General features: G+C 45.3%; 1 protein-coding gene across 1 annotated transcript; it reads left to right on the forward strand.

The window, feature by feature from the left end:
• The first annotated feature begins 9,575 nt into the window (after positions 1-9,575).
• Positions 9,576-16,357, forward strand: LRATD2 (LRAT domain containing 2). The gene is made up of 2 exons (XM_082044663.1): positions 9,576-9,708; positions 10,183-16,357. The coding sequence occupies exon 2, from the start codon at positions 10,188-10,190 to the stop codon at positions 11,082-11,084; it is 897 nt and encodes a 298-aa protein (XP_081900789.1). The 5' UTR covers positions 9,576-9,708; positions 10,183-10,187; the 3' UTR covers positions 11,085-16,357.
• The last annotated feature ends 8,458 nt before the right edge of the window (positions 16,358-24,815 follow it).

Consider the following 24,815-nt stretch of genomic DNA (forward strand, 5'->3'; position numbering starts at 1 on the left):
GGACCTGCTAGCTACACTCTTATTAATACAGGCCAGGATGCAGCTGGCCTCGCAAGGACATGCTTGAAATGTGGCTATTATATGGCTTTAATTAGTCTGAAATAGAAACCCAAAGCTGGCAATGTTTCCCTTCTATGGTTATAAAAGAAGGTGCAACCAAGGCTCTAAAAGGCCACGAATTGTTCAGAGTTCCTCATGGATTAAAAGTGAAATGAAAAAAAAAAAAAGGAATGACATTTTGCTGAGTTTCATTAATACAAAAAAGTGTTCCGTGTGACACAGTCCTAGAGACACTTCTTTAGAGGATCTAAAATCAGATAGATTAATTTCTCATTTTTCCTGTTGTAACCAAGCTACAGTCCATGACATCTTATCCTGAAGACATTACTTTCACCCAGGTTTTATTGTTAGACCTTCAAACAAAGAAATGGCCCAGACTGTAGGAATTGTTTTACCTGATCTTCTACTCTATACCAGCAAAATAACACTGTTCTGGTTCTGATTAGATACTCTTAGGATCAGTAGACTGTAAATGCTAAAACTGGAGAATACACAGAAGAATTAGACTGTTGAATCAGTGCACACCTGAAAAAGCATGATGTACACAACTTCTTTCATCTCCCTTTACAGTCAGTTGGAGTCTTGCCCTCAACTTAACTATGAGTTGGATTTAGTTTATAACATTAAATGGAGGACATTTCAGGTGAAAAATGGGAATCTGCATCTTCCTTAGAGAAGTGTCTTTATATTGCTCATTCTAATACAAAAGCTGCACTGCAAAATGATTTTTCATTGAAATCACTTTGAATTTGATGCAGTGGAGATTTAAGCTGATTGCTGCAGACACTTACTACAGTAAGTGTTTTGGTCCCTTGGCATGGTGGGCTTGCTGCTTTCCAAAACATAGAGTGCTCATATTTTCCCCTGCAGATGATTTATCTTTACCCACAGCTTTGCTCATGCTGTTATCTCCTTCATGTGGAACCATAAAACACTTAAATCAGAATAAGAGAACACCACACAGCACACAAAAGAGCAAGGAAAAGGGATTTAGTGTGAAGCCAACAACTTTAACATATACAGGGACTGTCTGAAATTAAGCGCTGCCTGTAAGCATGAGCGTCAAGCCCAGCCTGCAGCTGGTATCACATGTGAGGATGGAAAGCATCGTCAAACTGCTCGGAGTGCTGCTGAGCTGAGGCGAGTTCAGAGCCCTGCCCTGAGCCTCCCGCGGTGCTCTGACAGCGTATAGAGGTGGAGGAGCTGGAATGGTCAAGGGGCCTCCCTGCAGCAGCTGATGCGATTGTGGCAGAGTCCGACCCAGCAGACAGCCCAGGGAGGGAAGGAAAAAGAACAAGGGGAATGAAATAGCACTGAACAGCACATTGCTCACGCTGTCCTCTTTCCCCAACTGGAATCAATCCACATAACCAGGCAGGAGAACATGTTTTCTCCAGAAAGTCAAACGCATACAGCTGTCAGTTTTAACAGGTATTAAAGTCATTATTATGAGCACACACATTACTATCCAGACAGCACTTTATAAATCCAACCCAGCAGTGCCATCCAGCAGGCCAGAAGCTTTCTTGACAGTAGATTCTACTAGGAATAAGATTTTCATCTACCTAGTCCACAGGACTGAAGGAAAAACCATCTGCTCTGTGCTCTCCTCCCACAGGCAGTAACAGAAAAGGCTTAATGGAAGACGAGGATAATACCAATGCTTTTGTAAACAAGAAGCACAGTGGCATTTCCTCATTCGCATGTGCCTTCTGCAAAGGGGCAGCAATTTTTTAACACAGCAGCCACCATACCTGCTATTTGTCTACAAAGCTGGGCAGGTTGTCTGAAGGCATGTGTTTAACCAAGGTAGAAAATGGTTCTTGGTTGCAGGCAGTAATGAACCAATCCATGGGAGTGACTTCAGCCTGCCAAGGCTCAACTGGTACCCCGAAGCCTCCAAGGTCTCAGAAGCATCATTAGTGAGTTATGGGAGAGGGATGCTTGCAGCCAACTGAAAATCACCTCTGTGGAAGGTGATTGGTGTGCGTGCTGCAGGTAGTTTGCTGCATCTGGGGTTGGACTAGATGACCTTTGAAGGTCCCTTCCAAGCTAAACTACTCTATGATTCTATTTTGTTTCCAGAGACAGGCCTGGGTACGAAGTCAAGGACCTCCCTGAGCACTGTGGACATCAGCAGGCTGATTCAAATTTGGACACTCCTACTGCCTGGAAGAACATAGCACCTACCAATTTATCTCTTTGTCTCCATGGGCCTTGTTAGCGGGCACTCTGAGTACCTCAGAACCTTAATGGGTTTATTTATCTTCGCAGCACTTCGGTGCAACATGTAGGAGTAGCTTCTGTTCACAAACGGAGACCAGAGGCCTGAAAGCATAGATCCTCCCATTTCATTTATTTAGAAGACTGAATTCATTGCTGAAGCACCTTTGCTGCTCTCAAGGGTATCATACTGCTCTCACCCAGCTTTGCTGCTGCCTCAGTCTGCTGGGGTCTCTGTGCAAAGCTGCCTCAGATTGATGCAACCTCCAGCCCACAAGCTTCACTGAGCCAACACTAACACCCCAGAGCAGATCCTTCAGCTGCCTATTCCCTCCTTGTCTTGCTCAGCAAATCCCCATCCCACAGGTGTGCTCATAACACACCTGGGGCAGATGTAGGTTCACTCTGCGTACCCATCTGTGGTGAGGGTGATAAGAAACGTGACACGAGGATCGTGAGAGCCCCATGCGGAGGACCAGCTGTGCACCATTCCCTTTCCACCCTCCACCCACACATCAGGAACCAGGTTAGCCCAGGGCCTTCCCTTGGTGCAGATGGCCATGTACAAACCCCACAGCTGCTCCCCTTGTAGCACTGCAACCTCAGCAATTGAGACCAGCGAGGAGATGAGCCCTGCTCTGCTGGATTTGGAACAGGTCCAGTGAAAAGCCCTAAACATCACCTTCACAGGTGGTTTGAGGCTTTATATCTCTGTTGCTTTCCACTGGCTGAGGAAGAAAAATATTAGCCTGTTTCCCAGTCTAATGGGTGAATGACAAGGTGGATTACCTGCCCAACTCCTGCTCCTCTACCCTGCCACGGACCTGCAGAGATGGTTGTGCGGAGCAGCTATGGCCAGTACTTCTGGGTCAAATTAGCAAGCGTCCAAAGACGGGGTAAAGACAGCAGACCCCACAGATCCTTTGTGAACAGCCACATGTTCTGACATGATCAGCCTTGTATTCTGGCAGAGATACCACTGGCATCACAGAAGAAGCCACTTTGCTGGATGGATCCTCTTCCTACTAATTTAAAATGGAGGCATGAGCACATAGTCATAGAATCATAGAATCACAGAACCATAGAATCTTAGAATGTTTTGCGTTGGAAGGGACTTTAAAAATCACCTAGTTCCAACCACTCTGCCATGGGCAGGAACACCTTCAATGAGACCAGGTTGCTCAAAGCCCCATCCAACCTGGCCTTGAACACTTCCATGGATGGGGCACCTACAGCTTCCCTGGGTAACCTGTAGTCACATCACAGATTTGCTGGAAACAGTGATGTGTTTACCATACATTACTTTTAATACTTAAATGTTTTATTAGCAACATGGCAATGGCCAAAGAAATGACTCCTCCTGTTTACTAATGGCTTCTGCTTAGGTGTTGCACACCAGGAATAGTCATCATAAGTTTCTCCATCGAATGCAGAAGTGCCACCCTTTCCTCGCTGCATATGAGAGGACATGCTGTCCAGTGATGTGCTAAAGAAACATTAAGGGAAAAGCTTCTGGAGAGAAGCTCAGCACCAAAGAGACATGAGAGATGAAATGGGCTAGTAGTTCCCATGCTGGAAAGAGGCATGTGCTTTACCTCCTTCCTTGTTAAGATACATTTGAAATAGAGTTGCTATTTTCTAGGAAAAAAACAAACCAAAACAAAACAAAATCAAAACTAAAAAGCAGACTGCATTTCAATTAAGCTTTGCCTGCTGCTTAAGTCAGTTTTATAGCAACTCCTGTGAATCCAGGCCTCTACTGACATATGAATTACTTCATTTTCATTTGCTGGAATGCACCAATTAAAATCTCACGGTGGAAGAAGAGCTTCTTCTGAGGCACAGCTTGGATGCTTCAGTCAAAAACTCTGTGGCTTTGGCAATCTCAGTAATTTATTTTGCCATGGATCACATTTAGTCAAAAATTACAATGTTGAAAGTAGTTAACAGAGTCATAAGTTTCCAGCGAGAGTTTTAGAAAAAACAGAGTTTGCTGATGTGATAAACATGCACTTAGAATTTGTGCTTTCTGTTCTCAAAATGTGGGTCCCTCTCTGATGTGCAGTTTGCCTTGCTTTCAGGTCTTGAATATGCGGTGGGCCATGCTACACTATATGGAATACCAAAGGTCATATGTTTAGAAGCACGTAGATGTCAATCTCTTGTTGGTGTCATCAAAGGTTTATAGACTAAATGCACATAAAACCTTCCTGACACCAAGAGGATCATTATATCTCTCATGTTATGTCAAAAATCATGAATCTCAACTTTGAGAAATACCAAGCTTCTCATCATATTTGTCAGCATTTTGAGGGACATAAATTTTCTGGTTATCTGAATTCCCAGTTTTCCTCCTGGAAACACAAGCAGAGCCAGCGAGTAGTGACAGCTCCATGCTTATTTCAGACATAAGCCCAAACACAAGTTACAAACTAGTTGTGCCCCTGCCTAGGTCACATCGTGAGGACTGGTCCAACAGAAGTATCAGTATGGCTCTGACACAAGAGAAACCAAGAGGAGCTGATATCCAACAGCATCTGGGTCACACCAGTCATGCAGGATATGTGAGACCCAGCTCAATCTCTTCCTGAGAAGACATGAACAAAACTCTTCCATGAGCATGTCCTAAAAGCAAAACTTTCAGCTCTTTCTGGTGGGTCTGCCTGAATGGCTCCTGATGAAGATACTGCATGATCATGATATATCTGAATATTCATTAGAGAGGACCTCAAAGCACTCTCATTCTCTTCCTGCACCTGATCTAAGAGCTGTTGTCTTTCTTTTCTCTCTCCCCCCACCCCCCCGCCCCCGACTGACTGACTGAGTATTTAATGAGCCAATACAAAACTGAACAGCTTCAGCAGGACAGAGAGAGCACAACTCCCTCAAAAATTGCCTGCAGTCTGGTGGTTTTCAGTACTCTCCTGGGAGATATTGGTTCAAGTTCCTTCAGTGAGATGAGAGACTGACTTCAACCTTGGTTTTTCATACCTCAAGGAAGCAATCTGAAATATTAATGCTTTTTATTAACTGACGTGGCACCATTTCCACTTGTGTGTGAGAAACAGCCAACCTCATTAAAGCACTTAACCTTGGGAGAGTATTAGGCTGTGTAACATGAGTGAAAGGAAGCACCATCCTCCAACAGCTGTCGGGATGCTAATTCTACGTCCTATTCCCCACCAGCTACCTCAGGCATGCCAGATTTGAAGAATCTAATTTCAGGTGGCATTCCTGGCTTTACAAGAACTTGGTGCCTGGCACAGGAATGCACTCTCCTCCTGGCACTGGAGGAGAAAGAGTCAAAAAACTGAAATGTTACAATTCTGAATCCAAATTTCCTTGGTGGACTTAGCTATGGCTGTCATGGAAGGACACCATCCATCAAGGAGCTCTCAGGTCACACATTTCCCTCAATTAAGGGCATGATTGATTTCTACAGAACGCTGTGGAAGAACTTCCATGGACTTCTCTAGGAAGTGGTTTATTCCTCCGGTGCCTGTAATTCCATCATGGTGTTTAAGCGCTCTACTTTGCTAGGTCTATGATGCAGGAGAGTTCTAACATGCCAAATGGAGCATAGTTTATCTCAGCTCTCATAAAACTCTGCTGAAAAAAAGAAACAGAAGCTATTAAATAATTCAAGGGTGTCATAGCTATCAGCTGGCTGAGTACCTGTGAAACACAACATGCCCACAGAACATGACACTAAACCTTGTCTTACTCACAAGAACTTCTCTCTAAGAAGAAAAATAAACATATAACAAGATTACGCATTTCTTCTCATACTGGTTATCTTCTGAAAACAATAATAATGGAAACACAGCACTTCTCATCCAAGTAAGGATGAACAGTGATTTCAAATCAATGTCACTTTTTAAATCTCTGGATATAAGATGTGTGTAAGTTTAAAGATAAGATAGCACTGGAGCAACAAGACACAGCATTGGGGCAACAAAATAACTTTGACATCTAATTCTCAAAAGTAGAGAGCTCAAGTTTAAAGCAACCAGAGCTGGCACTACAAAGGTGGCTGGATCATATCAGCTACATCATCAGAGACTAATAAATGTACCTGCTTCATAGATGGTCCACAGTCTCTAAGCCAAGAGGTACAGTCCCCTCTGTGTTCTGGGTACATGAATGGACTACACATCCATGCTGCTTTGGGTTACTAAAGAGCTCTGCATCATGGCATGTTTTTTGGCCTTAAAAGGGAAATTACTATTTAGAGCATGTGTTATGGACAATCAAAGCCACAAGCACCTCAAATATCCTAAGAGCCATGTTGCAGCCCACTAGAATGGTATTTTTTTACTTGAAATTGTAGATACGTGCTGCTGCACTCAACAATAGATTGAGAGCATACAGATGTGCAAACTCAGCTGGGAAAGTGTTGGAGGGCTGTGAAACGCAGAGGGAACCAGACCCCATGGAGATTCGCCCCTGCTTCCTTGGGGTCTTTGCAGTGGTGGAGTTAGATGGTGGAGTTGTCTGGAGTGAACCAGCCCCACAACTACAACTGGGGTGGAGTTTTCACTCCAAAAGGGAATCTGCAATGAACAAATAATTATGCGATCTGGGTGAGCAAGTGACTGGGACCTGGGAGTGACCCCAGCGAGGTACCATATTTAACAGTGTGGGCATCCCTTTTGACTTTTGCAAGTGATCAAGCACAGCTGTAACTGTGGTATCCATAGCATTCCCTCTGTGACATTTTCACAGGAGACGAATTTGGACCACAAATGCCAGCACAGTGAGCAAGGAGTCATCTAACTGAGGAGCCCCCAATAGCAAGGCAAGAGGTGTGTCTTCAGCTCTGCTCTCCTGCAGTTTGGGCTCCAGCTCAGCAATTGCACAACTGTTCTTCCCTCCACTCCATAGCCAGAGACTGGATTATCTCTAGCAGATAAGCACCAAAGTCCTTTTTTTTTCAAAAGCCATGCAAGAGGTCAATGCTCTCTTTATACGCATGGTCACCGAGATAGCATGTCACCGCCACCAGCCCCCATCCCTTGTACCTGTGGAGTTTAGCTCTGAGGCTTAGAGGTTAAGCACACAGAAGTTTTAAGCATCAAATTTTAGGGACTAGCTCAAGTGATAGATAGGCACTGTAAGTCTTCCATGGCTTTTCCACTCATTGCCATATCTGTAGGTGCAGTATGTCATTATGTATGTGTTTTAGGACACAAAAATACTAGCCCATGGTTTCTGATCCTAGAAAGCAGCAGATTGATCAGAGAATGTGGATTCTGAGGAGCAGTCATTGAAAGAAAACTCAAAGAGATCAAAGAGATCAAAGCAGCTGACAAGGTGCAGAAAATTAAGCACTGGGGTGAGTTGAAGCAGACAGGAAAAAAATGAGAGAACAAGATAGAGAGCTGCAAATATGTGTGGATGTGCACGCACACAGGAGTGATTCCCCTGGGCAATACGGCGTTTTTGTGCCTGCACAGACACAACGTTCCACTCATTGCAGTAGATTTGACGGGAAACTTGGCCTTCAACATAGGGCTGCCAAAACATTTTAGGCAAGAAATAAAACTGCTCCAAAGATAGTAAGGTACGGCACTGAGACACATCTCCCAGTGTAAATGGGAGAACACAAAAAAGTCACTTCTATGCTCAGTCTAGCTCCTGCTTTTAGGATACTCTCACCTTGACACATGCCCATCCTTAATTACTGACGCAATTTTGGAAAGCTCTGACTATGAAGTAGGGCTTTTTGTTCAACAGCAGCTGTGGAGGAGAGGCACCGTAATGTGAAACAGGCAGTGCTGAAAAATGACATTTTGGAGGTTTATTCAACTAGCGTTGGTCCAATCCTGTGGCTGGAGTGCATCTAGTCTGCTTGAATGTTAAAGGAACGTGTGTACGTTGTTTGAAACCACAACGGGATGTAAACTGAAGTGTGTGTGTGTGTGTGTGTGTGTGTGTGTGTGTGTTGGAAGTGGGTGTTAGGGAGACTAATTTCAAAAGCACACCATGATGTGCTTTTCCTATCTCTAAAATGCTCCTGTAATGTAGTCACCAGGTGAATTCAAAACAAAAAGGTCCTGATGCGGGTGCCTGTCACATGCTGCAATCACTTGGAACTGCCCCCACACCCAAGTGTGCATCTCTCCAGCCCCAGCAGTTCTCCCCACCCCAAGAGGCAGACCTATATTTGAAACCACAGAGGCGTATAATCTGATGGAAACGGGTATTCTTTGAGTCCGTGGGCAGTGGCCAGCACCCTGGTAACACCACATTTGTTCCTTCATTTGCTGCTGTTTGATGAATCCTCAAAACAGTGGTGTGCAGTTGGGTTTATAAATTACAAGACAACAGACAAAGAGAATACATGAGACAAAATTAAAGACATTACTCCTGGCTCCCATAAATTATCTCTGTAGTCTATTTTAACAGCATGGATTTACCAGTGCATGTTAAAACAGTACGAATAATAAACCCATCTAGTAGACTAACTAGGCATTAATGAAAAAGCAGAATATTGTTTGGTGTTCTCCAAAACACAGGAAGAAAAATATTCCCACCAGTTCTGATAATGCCTTTCCAGGGGGAAAGAATCATAATCTTCTGTATTGAAAAAGAGAGTGATCTCTTGGAGTCGGAAAGAAAAGAAATTAATAAAACTAATTACACGCTTCGCTCATGGAGGAATCGAAGGCACTAAGTCAGCCCAGGAGAGCCGGGCTCTTGCATGTTGCTCGCTTTACAACTTCCCTGTTATTGTTCGCGGCCCCACGGAGGCACCTCCCGGCGCCCGGCGGGGGCTGCGCGGAGAGGGGTGCGGAGCGGCTCTGCCCCTCGGTGCCGTCCCGGCTAAACTCCGGCTCCCAGTTACTCCCCCCTGACCAAACTGGCGGGTTGGGCTGCCTCATGGCACCGTTCCCTTAAAGGGGCCGTGCGTGAGGGAGTTTGTGCGCGAGTGTGTTGCACACACGCTCCCGCTGCCGAGCGCCGCGAAGAGCTTTGCAGCCGCGGCGCCGAGAGCCCGACCTCCGCTTGCAAATCCGCCTCGGCGGGGAGAAAACCGCTTGGCATGTAGGAGAGAGAAAAGGGAAAAAGGTGCGGGGAACAGGAAGGGTGGGGGGGAAGAAAGGAGGGGGGGGAGGAAAAAAAAAAAAAGGGAAAAAAAAAAAGACCTGCGTCTTTAAATGCTGGGGGCTGAGCCCTCGCCGGGGCGTCCGCAGCCGGATCCAGCCTCCCTGCCCTCGGCCGTGCCTCGCCGGCGCTTGTTGCACAGCCCCGAGTGCCGGCAGCGCGGCGCAGGGCGCTGCTGCTGCTGCGCGGGGAGCGCGGAGCCGCGCGGGCCGGGGCCATGATCGCGATCCAGCCGCGCTGCGCGCCCGCCCCCCGCAGCCGCGCCGCCGCCCGCTCGCCCTAGAGCCGCTCCCGGCGCCGCGCAGCCCTCCCCGCCCGGTAAGTTTGCAGCCGCCCGGTGCCGGGGGAGGGTGCGGGGCGGGAGGCGCACCTGGCCGGCAGCCCGGCGAGGCTCGGCGGCGGGCAGGTGCCCGCTTGTGCGGGCTCTCCGGAGGCGCAGCTTGGCCGTCCCAAGCTCCCACATCCAGATCTCCCCCGGCGTTTGCAGCCCTCCTCTAACAGGTGACTCGGTGCCTGCCCGCTCCCCCGGCGGCTCCTGCGCCTTCCGCCTTCTCGCGGCCGCCTAACAGGTGGCGGTGCCGCCTCGCCTTCCTCCGTGCAGGCAGGGGGGTCCGCAGCCCCTGCGGCCACCGCTGACCCTCCCCGAGGGGCTCTCCCAAGGGCTGTGTTGCAGCGGGGAGAGGTGGGGTAGGTGTGGAGCGGGGAGCCGTGTTCTGCCACCCCAATGCTTCTCTGGAAGCCGCTCACCCTCCTGCCCGCATTCATGGCCCCGCTGTGTGTCTGTCGTTGCAGCGGGCATGGGGAACCAGGTGGAGAAGCTGACCCATCTGAACTACAAGGAAGTTCCCACAGCCGACCCGACAGGTATGGACAGAGATGAAGGGCCCAGGATCGGAGTCTCCTACATATTTTCAAATGATGACGATGAGCTGGAACAGCAGCAGGATTCGGTGCACGACCTGGGGAGTGAGCACCCTGCCCTGCAGCCCTACGATCCCCAGCTGCATGAGGTGGAGTGCTCAGTTTATTACCGGGATGAGTGTATTTACCAGAAGAGCTTTTCTGAGGAGGACACAATGCCAGAGGAGGGCGATGAAGGAGGTGGGGGGCATCTGAGCACCTACACCCCGGAGAACTTGCTGAATAGGTGCAAACCAGGTGACCTGGTGGAGTTTGTGTGCCAGGCCCAGTATCCGCACTGGGTGGTCTATGTTGGAGATTTTCAAGTCGTGCACCTGCATAGGCTGGAGGTGGTGAACAGCTTCCTCACTGATGCCAGCCAGGGCAGACGGGGCCGCATTGCCAATCGGCTGTACCGCTACAAACCCCTCAGCCCGGCCGTGGTGGTGCGCAACGCCCTGGACCAGGTGGGTTGCAAGGACCGGGACTTGAGCTGGAGAAACTCTGAGTGTTTCGCTGCCTGGTGCCGGTATGGCAAGCGGGAGTTTAAAATTGGCGGGGAGCTACGCATAGGCAAGCAGCCCTACCGATTACAGATCCGGCTGGGTGACAAGCGCAGCCACACATTGGAGTTTCAGAGCCTGGAGGATCTGATTATGGAGAAGAGGAGAAATGACCAGATTGGTAGGGCTGCCGTGATCCAGGAGCTCTCCAGCCACCTGCAGGCTGCGGAGGAGGAGGAAGAGGAGGAGGAAGACCATCATCATCCAGGTGCTCGGACTGCTGTGGAGTAGCAGCCTCAGCACCACCATGCTGCTTAACCTGGGTGATGGGGATTAAAACTGAAGGCTGCGAAATTGAGCTGTTATAAGCCCTTTGGGCCGCTTCGGTGCAGCTCCATTCCAATCACATGTGAAAGGAAGGGGGAAAGCTGATTAAGTGTCTGTGCTTTAGTGTTTAACTCCTTCAGTGCTTGATGATAAAACCACTGACTTATTTGTAGAGGATAAAACTCAGGGCAATTTTACCCATCTCCACTCCCACCTCTTTTGCTTCCTCTCTGGCTTCTTCATGCATAGTCTTTCTCTCAACCATCTGCTAGCAGGCCTGACCCTACAAGATGCTAAATGCCTTTGGCATCTACTTATCAGCCGAAGTAAAGAGTATTTAATACTATTAAGAAGGAGCCAACAACTTTCAGGACATGGTCACATAGCTCTGACTGTCTGATTAGTTTGGTAGCTGAGAAGTGTGAGGATATTGTTTTCCCTTCTCTGCCCTTGTTTCTCTTCAGTTGTGGTTCCTGTTGGTATTGCAACAAGCTGCTTGCTTGCCTGGTGCAAGGCTTCATGGATTGATAGCCAGCTCCCCAGGTGGCGTAAAGGAAAAATCTCTGCTAATTTTAATGAGATGGATTTGATGTGTTTGGTGCCTCCTTAATTCATAGGAACTTGCAGGTGGGCTGGGCTCCTTTGCTATCAGTGTGTGACTTGGAGGACAGAAAATGTATTTTTGCTGACCAGTCCCAGGGGAGGAAGAAGTGTGCAACCCTGATTAAGGCATCTGCACATTGGTGGGTGCTGGACATCTTACCGGCAGGCACCAAGCTATTCCAGTACTTGTTACATGCTGCCTCCCCTAAAGCAAATGGCAGAGGTGATTACATCTGTGGTACACATCAAGGGAGCAGAAGCAGGTTGCTCATGTGCAAGAGCACATCATGAGTAAGCTGTCCCTCGAGAGGGTGGCCTCTTGTCTGTGTACTCTTAGCTCCGAGCCTGTCACGGGTTCCGCACCACAGTAAACACGGCTGTGATGGGAAGTGATGGGAGGGAGCACAGGCTGGAAGGCATCACAGGCAGGGGGATTTGGGTGTTCCTTTTTTCCTGCCTTACCACAAAGCAATTTCCTCTTCATTAGAGATTTTGTATTTCCTTTTTTTTTTTTTTTTAATTTTTGATATGCAGCTGAGCTGTAGCATTAGAGAAAAGGAGAGGACATGCCTCCAAAGTTGTTGTGCAAGTCCCTCATTAAACAGGAGAGGACAGGGAGTGCAGTGCTGCCTGCCTTGAATATTCCCTGAACTTTTTAGCAGCTGTTGAACTGGTCTCCCACACAGGCAGCACTGTCAGATCTTTGTCCTGGGATCTGAAGTGTGTGAGCAAACACTGATTTGGAGGCAGTTTCTAATGCAAAATTCATTCCCCTTAAAGCACAATAGTGATGAGGTGAACTTGAAGATAAGCTTGAGTTCATTTAAATAATGGAAACTGAGCGTGTGATGTAAACTTGAAGCATAGTTAATATTGTCTTCCCTGCAGTTGTTTACAGTTACACCACAAATAGCAAAGTACTTTGTGTCCTTTTCACCCCTGGGACTGGAGCAAAGTTTGTCATTTAAGAATAGGTAGATACCAGCTTTTGATTAATTCAGACTATTCAAAGCAACTTTGCCAGTGTAATCCAAATAGGTTGTGGTGTTTTATTTGCTGCCTAAAATACACAAGCCATGAAAAAGCTCTGAAAGAGCCACTTCATCCTGGCTTCAGGAGGGAAAAATAACTTTTAGGGTTATGCAAATATACCATGTGCTGTTTCCTTAATGGCTCCCATGCTCTCATTTTGGGCTGTGAGATACCCAAATCCAAGGGAGAGTTTAACATCAAGCTCCCTTAGAATGCTATAGCTCAGGTGTCTGCACTAAGTTTTTTTTCTTTTTTTTTTGGTGTCTTTTTTCTCCAATATGCAATTGAGTTATACTCAAGTTACTGTGGTTGTCAAGCAGATGTGTGCGACCTTGCTTTGAGAGCATAATAACTACCCATATCTAAATGTAATAGGGTCAAGATGTGGATGTCTGCACACAGGTTTTATAGAACTACTATTATAGTAACCACTAAAAGCAGAAATGATCACTGAAATAGTATGGAAAAGAATGAAGGAGACTCTCTGTTGTACTGACTGATGTGAGATGACTGAGATTATCTAGACCATAAGTAAATGACTGGCTGTGGTTTCTTTCATACTGAGACCTTGTACATAACAAAGTTTATTTCACTGTGTAATATAGGTATGTAAAATAATATTTTCTTACAGATATTTTTGAAAGTTAAAAAAAAATCCCTTCATAACCTTGCATTTGAAAGTAAGTTGTTATGCACATTATTTTCCAGTCCTCTGAATGGGTTTATTTTTCATTAGTGATCTAAAGTATATTCTAGGTCATAAGTATAGAAAATGCTATAAATGTCAAATATTATGTATCTACAGGGTACTAAACAGTAAACTAGTTGTGAAAATATTTTTCCCTTGTGTCTGAAACATCAGAACTGTGACACTTAGCTATTTCTCTCCTTCTGAGATACCCTGCGTAGTCTGGCTTTGTTTTCTGTTATTTTTGTTTTGTTGTTTTTTTTTTTTTAATTAAAAAAAGGACCAAATCTGCTTGGGAATGGAGAGCAAAGCGTCTTTGACCAACTGAAATTGTGTCTTGTGCTGATCTTGGTGCTTCTCTGTACTGGTCATGCCTTTTGGGATAAATTCCCACAGGCACAGAGCCTTAGCAAAGGATCCCAGAGCTTGCACTGCCTTGCTGAGACTTGCCTCGCAGCAAAGCAGGGTCTGGCGTGCGTTCTGCTATGTTAAACCTATGTGTTCCTCTGACACCTGGGCTACAGGTGTTCAGTATTTAAAAGGTAGCTTGCAGGAAAATTAAAGGATTCCAGATAGCTATGTTTGGGAATTTACTCTGTTTCCTGCTATTCTGTTATGTGCAAAAGTACAAGAGGCGGCATAGCCTGGAGGGTTTTTTTTAATTTAGTCTGGAAGAGGGCTACCTCCATACAGGGATTTCTTATTCCAGCAGATTAAGATGCAACTGTTGAATCTTTAACAGGCGGGTCCTTTTCTCCTACCTGTTGATTAGATGATGTTATTTAATAGGTGCTGCTAAACACCACTGCAAACATTTCTAAGCAGTCTGTTTTTAAAGCCATGGCCCCACAGTGAGCTGGATGTGAGAACAGGAATTGCTGTAGCAGCACATCACAACTGCTTTGTTTCTTGTCTTTGTTGTACTTTACTCAGTTACTCTCAGCAGACTAGGCTGGGCTTTCTAGAGCTTGATTTTAAAAAAGATCTCCCAGGAAAACAGACTTTTTTTGTGTAGGTGTCTGCTTCAAGACTCTCGTGTAGATCACAAAAGAGAGGGGAAAAGAACAGATAGAAGTGCTGTTCTCTGCAGCTCTGTCTTGAACATATAGAAATTTTGGTTCAGCAAAGGTCCTAAGCCTAAACCGAAGTCTGAAGTTGTGAGTAGACCCTACCTTGGGCGACTTGAAGATCAGTAGGACTATTCATGTGCTTGAAGTTAACTGTATATTTACATTTCTTTGTGAACAAGGGCCTGGAATTTCAATCTGAGGTCTCTGGTGGAGGATCTGAGGTTGCATAATCGGGGGGAGAACAAGTACTGTTGTGGAAGTTGTTTCTCAAAGGGCCTCTTGTCCAAACAAGGCTTGTGGAATCCAGCCCAAACTTTGGCCTCAGTTTCCCCCTGGAAATCCAGGAGCCGTGCTGATTTGGTGAGAGGCGGGAGGTGTATTACACAGCAGTTGTAAACCCAGCTGGTAACTGTGCTGCAGACTGTTCTCTGGTATCTTTTGTCCGTCTGGTTACGCTTGAACTTTCTTTTGTGTTTTTAACATTTGAAGTTAATATCATTTGTTTTAAAAGCCCTTTGATTGTGCAAACACTTAATCATCTGTATGAATTCACTCATTTGGGAATACCTGCCGCTACTGATAGGATGACTGCTGTGAATATCATTATGCACATGTTAATGCTGGCAAGACTAAGCCCCAGATGTGTAAATGTAGCTCCAGCTAGTAAATGTAGATGAGCTGTTTTATTTCCCCAGAGTATTCGCGTGTTTGATGCAAATAATGTCTTGGAAAATACTTTCTAGCAAAACCAACAGTTATCACTTGATTGAGTAATTTTAAAAACACAGTTTAGACATTCACCCTCCGTGGCAGTGAACAAGGGCATAAACTGAACACTGTTTGAAGTTATCCCTGATTCTGTGTGAAGGCGAAGTATTGATTACAGCAACGCTCTACAGCTCACCTGGCCAACATAGTAGGCAGTTGCAGGGTAGGCAGGGACTAAATACCCAAAAGCTAATTCAAATATTGTATTTTCTTGCTTGGAAAAATATATTCTTCAGACTGAAGGACCCTAGACTAAGAAAGTAAACTTTCAATTGTTTAGTATAAATGAAACCCTAGGCAAACTTTTTAAGTTTTGTTCATTTAAATTCGATATTCCATGCTCAGCACTAAAATAGGTAGTATTATGTGATGACTATATTTCAGATTTTTAATGTAACGGTGGTTTTCTTTTTCTCTTCTCCTTTGGTGAAGCTTTACCAAAGGCCTGTCCTTGGGTGTGTGCGGTGTGTTGTCCAGTGGTTTCCCACCTGTGCTTTTCAGACAGTTAACAGCACCAACCATAAGTCTAACAGCCATGTAGGAACAAATATTTTTTTGAAAGCAAAATTATAATTTTATATAACAGATCAGAGACTAGTAACTAAGTAGAGATAGGAAATACATTGTTTCCAACAGCAGTTTCTATTTGTAAGAAATCTACTGTTAATTATATGTTGACTACTCTTTTAAATCAGTGTGCAGTGGTAAGGCCAGATGTATTGTATGATGGGCTTAGACTTTCAGATTATAATTTTCTTGGGTTTTTTTTAAACTGTGGATAGGAAGAAAGGGTGACTTCAGACACTGGTGGTTTAGATGGCTCTTTTACATGAATATTGAATTAGTAGCTTTTTCTAAATGCACACTCAAAATTCTTGACATTGTAACACTTCATGGAATCATCCACAATAACAAGTGTAATCACAAAATATGATTTATTTTTTTCCACCACAAGTGTTTTCTGTAAGCTGTCTTTTGTCAGTAATGTTGAATTGTTAGTGCAAATATCTTCTTTTCCTGAGAAAGAAGTACAGATCATTGATTGTACCATTTCCTTCAAAATGAAGGGCATTGCATAGTAACTAAAAAGAAATAAAAGATTTATAGTATCTTTTACAACCTTTCTTTTCTTTGCTTTCTGAATAGTGTGTGTTTTTTCCCTGGCTTTTTGAAGAACTAGTGATTTCTCATGATGGATGCATCAGACACACAACAATCAATGTTTTCACTGACTTCACATGTCAGATCAAAATCTGTTTGGTTTTGTTCTTGCTCCAAAGAGAGTGGATGAATGATCTCTGTACAAGGCCAGACTATCAGCTGCTTAATAGGCAATAGCTGTATTACATCTGATGAGGATCTGGCCCATAATTTAATTTTAAAAGTGGAAAATGAATTCAGCAGAAGATCATATAGTATTAGCTGGCACCCGGGCTTGTCTTGTCTGCCAGCAGCTGCTAAAGGAACAGATGTAGTGTCTGTGAGAGGGAGAAACGAGAGAACATCAGAACTCATGGGGAGCTTTTGGAAAATCCGTACAACTGTTCGGTTTGTGTGATGTTTTGTTTCATGGAAGCTCCAGGGGTGGAATGGGATCTGTGTTCTACCCACCCACACCAGGTGCAGTGTAATTTCTCTACTGAAGGTGATGAGGGTTGTTCATTGCAGTAAGATGTTGCATTTATAGGGTAATGGTTCTTAATTCACCAAAGCCTTCCACTATGTGCACATCCATGATGACAAAACCAGCCATACAGCAAACAAACTGTACTTCTCCCTGAGAAAGACCTATTTGAATCTCACACAAAAGCACTGAATCAGCTCAAGCAAGAATACTTTGAGTGAAACCATCCTGAGGAAATTCAGCTGTAACAAGATGAGACCTCAAATGGAAGTACTGGTGGAGATCTTAGTTCTTCTGGGGGTTGCAGCTGTTGTTGACAGTCTTCTCACAGGTGTGACAGAGTGAGACAAATTCTTATAAAAGAGACAGCAGCTTTTAAGACTTAGGGCCACAGGTGGGATTCCACCGTAACATTTAATTTTGAGTGCTGGCATGAACTTAGGTGACTTTGAACAAGATGTATGAGGCATCCAGCTGTGCCCTGTAGAGTGCCTGGATTTTCAGGTGTCTGATATTAGATCTGAAAAGAAAATGAACCAAAAATGTGTGTTGGGTGCCCTAATCAACACCTGTAAATCCCTGCTCAACAGCCACCTAGCACTGGAGGCCACTAAACTCTGAACTGTGATTTATTTTTTTATTTATTTCTTATTTATTTACCATAGTGTTTCCAGAATCTTGAGGTTCTGGCCCTTTTTCTCACCGAGAAATTTATCCCAGCACCTAAAATAAAGCAGCTTGTGACTTCTCTGAGCCTGTGCCCATAGGGAGGGAGATCCAGCAAGCAGGATCCTGCTTCAGATCCCAGTGGTTGCTCCTGGAATGTGTGTACCTCAGATACCAAAGAGGAGCTTCTTAAAAAGAACGTTTGCACTGCCCTTTTATTTCAGAACACACCTGAGACAGAAATAGGTTAATGTAAAATGCATTTGCAGGAACATGGACCGTGATGTGTCTGCACTCCTGGCTGGCTGCTCTGTGCCACTGGACTGCTGCAGAGGGGTTTTCTCTTCAGTTCCCTCTTTTCTTCACTGTGGATCGCTTCCAGCACAGCACTCTGGAAAGTCCTCGCCTCATAAAAATCTGGAAGTGATAGGTAGGTTGAATCCCCATTGTGGCCAGGCAGAAGAGGAAACAATTTTTCAGTCTTCCTCCATCCTGAAAGTATGCTCAGGTCTCTAGGATGTTGTATAAAGGAAGGCTGCCCACCACTAGCACCTTCTTGAGTTGTCTTTATAAAGGAAAGTGGCCTAAGTTTTAATTTGCAAGAGCAGTTGCCTTGTACTTTCTTTCCAAGAGCTCAGCACTGCAGCAGGAGGCAGTTCCTATTAGCTGAGAGAAGGTGCCTGAGCACTGGAATGGAGCGGCGTGGGGAACAGCAGACACTCACAATCACAGAAGATCCTTAAGGGTGGGAGGGACTTCTGGAGATTGTCTAGTCCACCCCCCTTTCTTAAAGCATGGACAACTACAGCAGTTTCCTCAGGGCCACATCCAGTCAGAAGTTTAATAATTCCAATGATAGATGCTTATGACCTCTCTGGGAAACCTTCCACCTCTTACATGCTTTTTATGTTTGAATTTTGTCAAGAACTCTGATCATCCATGGCACCTTTGCTTGATTTGCACAAAAGGATGGACCATTCTGGAGCTTGGAGTAGGTGACTATTGACTATCAAGCAGGTGTTCTGGACCTCCTTCTCTCTAGGACCGCATCTGTGAGATTCTTCCAAGCAGGTCCCCGAACAGGCCCAAGTCTAATTTCCTGAAGACCAGGTTGTCATCCTACTATTTGCCTTGTTCCCTTCTCTGAAGACTCTGAACCACACCATCTCATGGTAACTGCAACCAAGGCTACCCTGGACCTTCCCATTCCCAAACAGTTCTTCCTTTCAAATGTTCACCAGAGAGCATCTCCCCTTATCTCCTCCTTGATCCTATGTCAGGAAGCTGTCATCAATATACTCCTTAAACCTCCTGGAGTGTTTGTGCACTGCTGTGTTGCTCTTCCAGCAGATATTGGAGTGTGGTCCCCTGTGAGGAGCAGGACCTCTAATCATGAGGCTTCTTCCACTTGTCCACTGAAGAAGGCCTCATCTACTTCACAGTCAGACAGTATGTAGCAGCCACCCACCACAATGTTGTCCACATCGTTCTGCCTGCTAATCCTGGCCCATGACCTCTCAGCAGGTTTTGTCACCCAACCCCAGGCTGATCTCCATGTGTTCCTACAGCTCTCATGTTAGTGACAAGTTCACCTCCTCACCATCCTGGTCTGTCCTTCCTATAGAGCCTGCATCCATCCTTTGCAGCCTTCAGTTGTTTGTTAACTCTCTACATCTCTGTGTTCCCTGTGAGATCATAACCCTGCAACTGCATACAGACCTTCAATTCCTGTAATCTCCATGCTGTGTGCATTAATGTAGAGACAGTGCAAGGAGGCTCCCAGAGTGCTGATTTACAGACCTGTCCTATTGGCACTTCAGTCTTCCAGTACATACACTTTGGGTGAGCCCCCTTCAGAGCACTTCTGCTGCCCACATCAATCTGCACCCTTTGCTTGACCACCCAGTTCGCCACTTCTCACTTCACTGTGGGTCTGGATCTCCCTTCCCCATCATTGCTGTGTTAAAGATCTCTTCACCAAGCTGTCCACCTGTTGGCAAAGATGTTTTTCCCCACTTGGTCAGGTGGATCCCATATCTCCCAGCAGTCCTTGAACCTTAAGGAAGGTCTCACAGTCATAGAAGACAAATATCCCTTTTGCTGACACCAGCTGCACAGTCAGTCATTTACCAGCTGGATCTGTCTAGTCCATCTCAAGCCCCTTCCATTCACCAGCAGGATCAAGGAAAACACCACCTGGGCCCCCATGTTCTTGGCCACCAGAGTCATGTAGTCATTTGTGATGTGCTCCAGAACTCTCCAGACATGTAATTGGTGTCCACGTTGAAAAGCAGCAGGGAATAATAGTCTGAGGGGTACACAAGCCTCAGTAGCCTCTTTACATCCCAGATCTAAGCCCCTAGCAGGCAGCAAACCTCCCCAGACAGCAGGTCAGGTTGGCAGATGGGACCCTGTGTGCCCAAGAGCCGGGAGTCACCCCCTGCTGTCACTCTTTGCTCCCTCCTGGTGCTGCCATGTGGCTCAGCCTTGCCCAGCTCAAGTGCTTCACTGCACAGAGCTCCCAGCCACTCATCTGCCACTGAAGCACTAAATGTATTCTATAGTTGCAGATCTTCAGAAGAAGCAGGAGCCTTCCTCTGATTTCCAAGTTTTCAGCCTTCACCATCATTGCAGTCTATATTTTCCAATCCAAGAAGCACAGGCTCTGCTTGTCCTTCCTTCAGTACAGCTTGGGGCTCAGGTGCCTCTTCTATCCAGGTCTCAGAGGGGATCCAGTCAACATCCTTTTCATCATCTCTGATGCTGCACAGCCTGAGACCTGCAGAGCTTCATCCTTCCTATGGTGAATCAACCTTGGCCAAAGGACCAAACACCAGAGTTGTTCTCTCAGTCCTACTGAGGGAGAAAATAAGATGGAAAAGCTCACAAGTCAAGATACAGACAAAGAGATCGCTTACTAGTTACTGTACAGTCCCTCAGGAGCTTGGGCCGAGCAGTGCCCTGGTATTGCAGGGTCAGTTGCTCCAGTGGGTGTGGGAGATGGTGCCCTATGGCATGTCACCACCATTGCTGAGCATGTCTGCAAGCAGTTCTCAGGAGAGTTTCTGACCCCTTTCGTGCAATCTGTGACAGCTGTTGGCCACATGCTGTGAGCTGTATGCCAGGCCCAACAGTTACACGGGCATCTCCCTAACACCTGTGGAAAGGGTGCTTGACTCTCCCGATCAGGAGTTAGATGGAAATGAAGAACTCAAAGCACCCTCTGATCAAGCAGAGCTGGAAAAGCTTGTTAGAAATGTTTGGAGCTTGCTAGAAATTCATGTCAAGTGGTCAATGAGGCTTATTTGTCTCACTTTGCGTCAATAAGGACTGTGGTCAGTCCCTGTGTTGGAACCAGAATTTGTTGCTCATACCAAGTTCATCAGAGGAAATTAACTGCCACTGTTAAGAACCACGTTAACCGAGGATCATATAAAAGTCTGGTCTCTCTCTAAATTTTCCTTGCTCCTGAAGTTTTTCCATCTAGTCCTGTTTAGAACAAGCATTCTGGGACAAGCTCTGCTCTTTCTGTACAGTAGTTAGTGCAATGAGGTCTCAAAGTGTTTACATAGTATTAATCAAGTCAATCACCAGAGGGCAGAGGAAATGAAACGAGGATGTTATGGACCATGAAATAGACGACTCACATCACTGGAAAAGGTTTAATTGAGCAAAACAGGTCCACAAGTGTAACTGGTTCACCACAGAAATTGTACAGAGGAAGAGGAGCCTCCAGACAGAAGGATCAAGGCACCTTGACAGCACACAGAGAAATGTGCAGTGCTGATGTACATTGTGTCTGTGGAGAACAGGCCTCCACACACAACTCCTCCAGCTCCTGTAGAAGGCAGCTGGCAGCACTCTTCTTTACAGCGCTTTTACTAGGGTTGTTGGTCACATCCAGTGGGAAAAAGGTGCTCTGCTGGGAACCTCAGCACTGCATGCACAGTGAGGAGCATATCCTTCACACCCAAAGGTGTCACTTTATGGAAACATCTTTGATGCTGTGTTTTCTCCTCTTTTTGTTTTCTGTGCTTATGTTCCTCAGCTCTTCAGGAAAGCAGTACACCTGTGAAAGGCATGTGCAGAAGAGGGAAATATACAGTTGTGAGACAGACTGGTGTACACACCTAGCCATGGAGCTGGGTCCTTCAGCCCTCACTGCAAGCTGAATAAATGAGATACCCACCGCCAGACTTGCCGTTAAGTGGGCAGCTCAAGTGTTTACCTGGAAAGTGGTCTCAAACCTATGCTCTGCCTAATCCAGAGCATGGGCTTGAACAGAGAACTTGAGCAAACTCTGCCTGTTGAAGGCCCGAGCCATTTGTATTCTCTGGATCAGTGAATATTTGACCCATCAGATTAAAGCAGAAGAGCACCACCAGCAAGGAACAAGAAATCTCCACCTTCAAGTAGCTGGCAGTCTTGCAGTTACAGTGCTCTCTGGAGGACTGAGACACCAAGGCTTCCCCTCTTCCAGCAATGCAGGTGACAGTGATGGTGACATGTGATATGCACAGCACCCCAGCTCTAGGTAAGCCAAGGAGACCGAGTCCCATGGTGGACTGTTCAGTGTCAGGCTCAAAGGGTCTGCTTTTTCAAAGAGCTTTTTCAAGAGGCAGAGGTGCCCACAGCTCCTGGGCATGCACACATGCATTTAAGTTAACGTTTGGAGGTGTTGGGAGAGATCTTCCAGGAAGCCTAGGGCTTAGCCACCTTAAATGTCAGTGGACCAGACTTTTGTTGGTTTTACCATTATTATTACAAACTACCGAAATGATTAAAAGGTATACCCAACTATTAGCAAAGTATTTTCTGATTATGCATAAGGATAAAATAGTTTATTCTTTCCATAGACAGCTCTGCATGTGCCCACCTTCGATAGGCCCTAACATGAGGTTTATAGCCCTTGCGTGCCCCGATGCATCTCAGATCCCCAAGTCTAATGAGTTCCTCTCACATTAATTAATTATACTACAAAGCACAGGAAAGAAAGCCATTAAATCTTGAATTAAGTTATTAAATTAAAATATTACTGCAGAAATTCAATAGCAGCTTACTGCCCCTGGGAAGTGACTCTGCAGGGAAAAACACCATTTGCAGGTGAGGTGGCACTTGGAGCACCTTATTATATTCACGGGGAGCAGGTGCTGACCCCTACAGAGAAGCTGCAATTATAATGAGTCTTTCATCAAGGAAAAAGCAGTTATTCCAATATATTAGTGGTGGAAGCTGAGGTAGTGAATAAGAAGCTAGCAGGGTATAAATAATGAGGTGGTACATGGCTATGTGTTGGAACTGAGCCACTAGAGCAAGATAATGGCAAAGGCAAAAGCTTAACTTACATTGTGCAGTTCCTGTGGGAAAGCGGTTGGGAGGATCACGCCACAGGGAAAGCTGATTCCTCAACTTGTAGTGAGTAACATAACTCCGTAGTCCTTCTTGTCTTTGTCCAGAGCCACAACAAGGAGAGTTGAATTACTGCAGAGGTCTAACCCTAGGTGCAAGGCTAGGTTCCAGCTGAATGTGCTCCCGAAGTCTAAACATACAAAGGCGATTTCTGGCTTCACATAACTAAACCCATCCTGGGAAAGGGAAGAAGCTGCTGAATGCATGGTCCTAGATTCATCAAAGAATTCAATCAGTGTCCCACTGAAAAGGGATTTGAACTTATGCATGACTGCTCTGGTAGTCTGAGACAATCAGAGTATACATTATTTGATATTTTATGGTTGTTTCCTGTTGCCATGCAAGGCATAACTCATATTTCTAATTAAACATTTTAATAAAACACAGCTTGTAAGTGTCTCATGGTACATCCTAGTAAAGACACAACAAGGGGTTTTAAAAAGGAGCGGTGATTTTTCAACCAGCGATGCCAATGCTTTTCAAAATGATTCTGCTGTGCCCTTCCCTCTGCTGAAAAACTTATGACAAAAATTCCTAATAGGAACATTGGTCAATTTATACATCATTGTACAGCAATGTGTTTTGTGACAGGCTTGCTTATATATCTCTCACTGAGATAAAGCAGTTGCAGAGACAATTGCCACTATTGTGAATTTTCTGGTCTGTAACTCTATACAGCCACATGTACAGATTGCTGAAATGCTTAATGCTTTGGTTAAAGAACAAAGAATTAAGTAAACTTCTTTGCTGATTTCTATGGAGAAAAAAGGTCACTAATAATCACGTTTTGTTTTAAAGCACATTACTCTATTAACTGGCCTGGCCTCTCACAAGCTAAATCTAAAGCCCAGTGAAATCAAAAGAAGAGTTTCCACTGAGAGTTGACCGAGGACGTGTTGTGTGTATCTGATCATTGCTGAGCTGCAGCAGAGAAATGAGTGACTTTTTTGAAATCAGATGGCAGCTAATTTGAGCAATACTGCATGGCATTCTCCTTACAACAAATTGGGTATGTGAGAGCACTGAGCCTCTTGGTAACTGAAAAGCTGAGGGTTTTTTAAGTCTCTGATGAGCCTGGCAGCTCCTCCCTGACCACAGTAAAAAGGGACAATCCTTCACAGCCTGCATTAGAAATCAGATATCCCACACAGTCACATTTATAGACCATAGCTCTCCATAATTAATGTAACATATTTAATGTTCCAGTTATCCCATCATGTGCCATAATGAGGCATGAAGAGCTGGGGTTGGAAAGTGGCCCTGGCCACCAAGTGGCCCCAACATCCTAAGGACATCACGGCTTTGATCTTTCAAGGGATCTGCTTAGAAAGGAAAAGCATTCCTTTAGCTCCCATCCAAAGTGCTCCCAGACATTGAGGAATTAAAATAAACCTTCTATTCTCCTTTCAATTATTACTTTTCCTAGATTCATAGCTAATTGCTCTGACCAGCAGTGTTCCTCAGGGAATCATTATTAGGTCTCCTTTAGCCTCTTTTTTCAGTCGCTTCCCCTCTCTGAGCTGATGGTTTCTGCAGCTTGAAAAGGTCTTTGCTTTAACTCAGCACCTTCTTCTCTCAGGCCAACAGCAGGGTTAACTCACAGCTCAGTAGCTCTTACAAAGCTGTTGGAACAGTAGCATTGTTGCTGGAATAAAAGCGTTATGAAAAAAAACAAGATTCTTCAAATAATAAAGAGATTATCAGAATGTCTCGCTCTATACACCTTTAACAACTGCTACGTGGAGACCAAGAATATTTCTTTGCTGTTTTCTAGGGCTTTTTCACCCATAAGAGTCTTGAATCCACAGCACAACCCCTTTTCTGATTCAAGCTGG

This window comes from Streptopelia decaocto, assembly GCF_964273445.1.
Source record: "Streptopelia decaocto genome assembly, chromosome: 2".
NCBI classification, from domain to species: Eukaryota; Metazoa; Chordata; class Aves; order Columbiformes; family Columbidae; genus Streptopelia; species Streptopelia decaocto.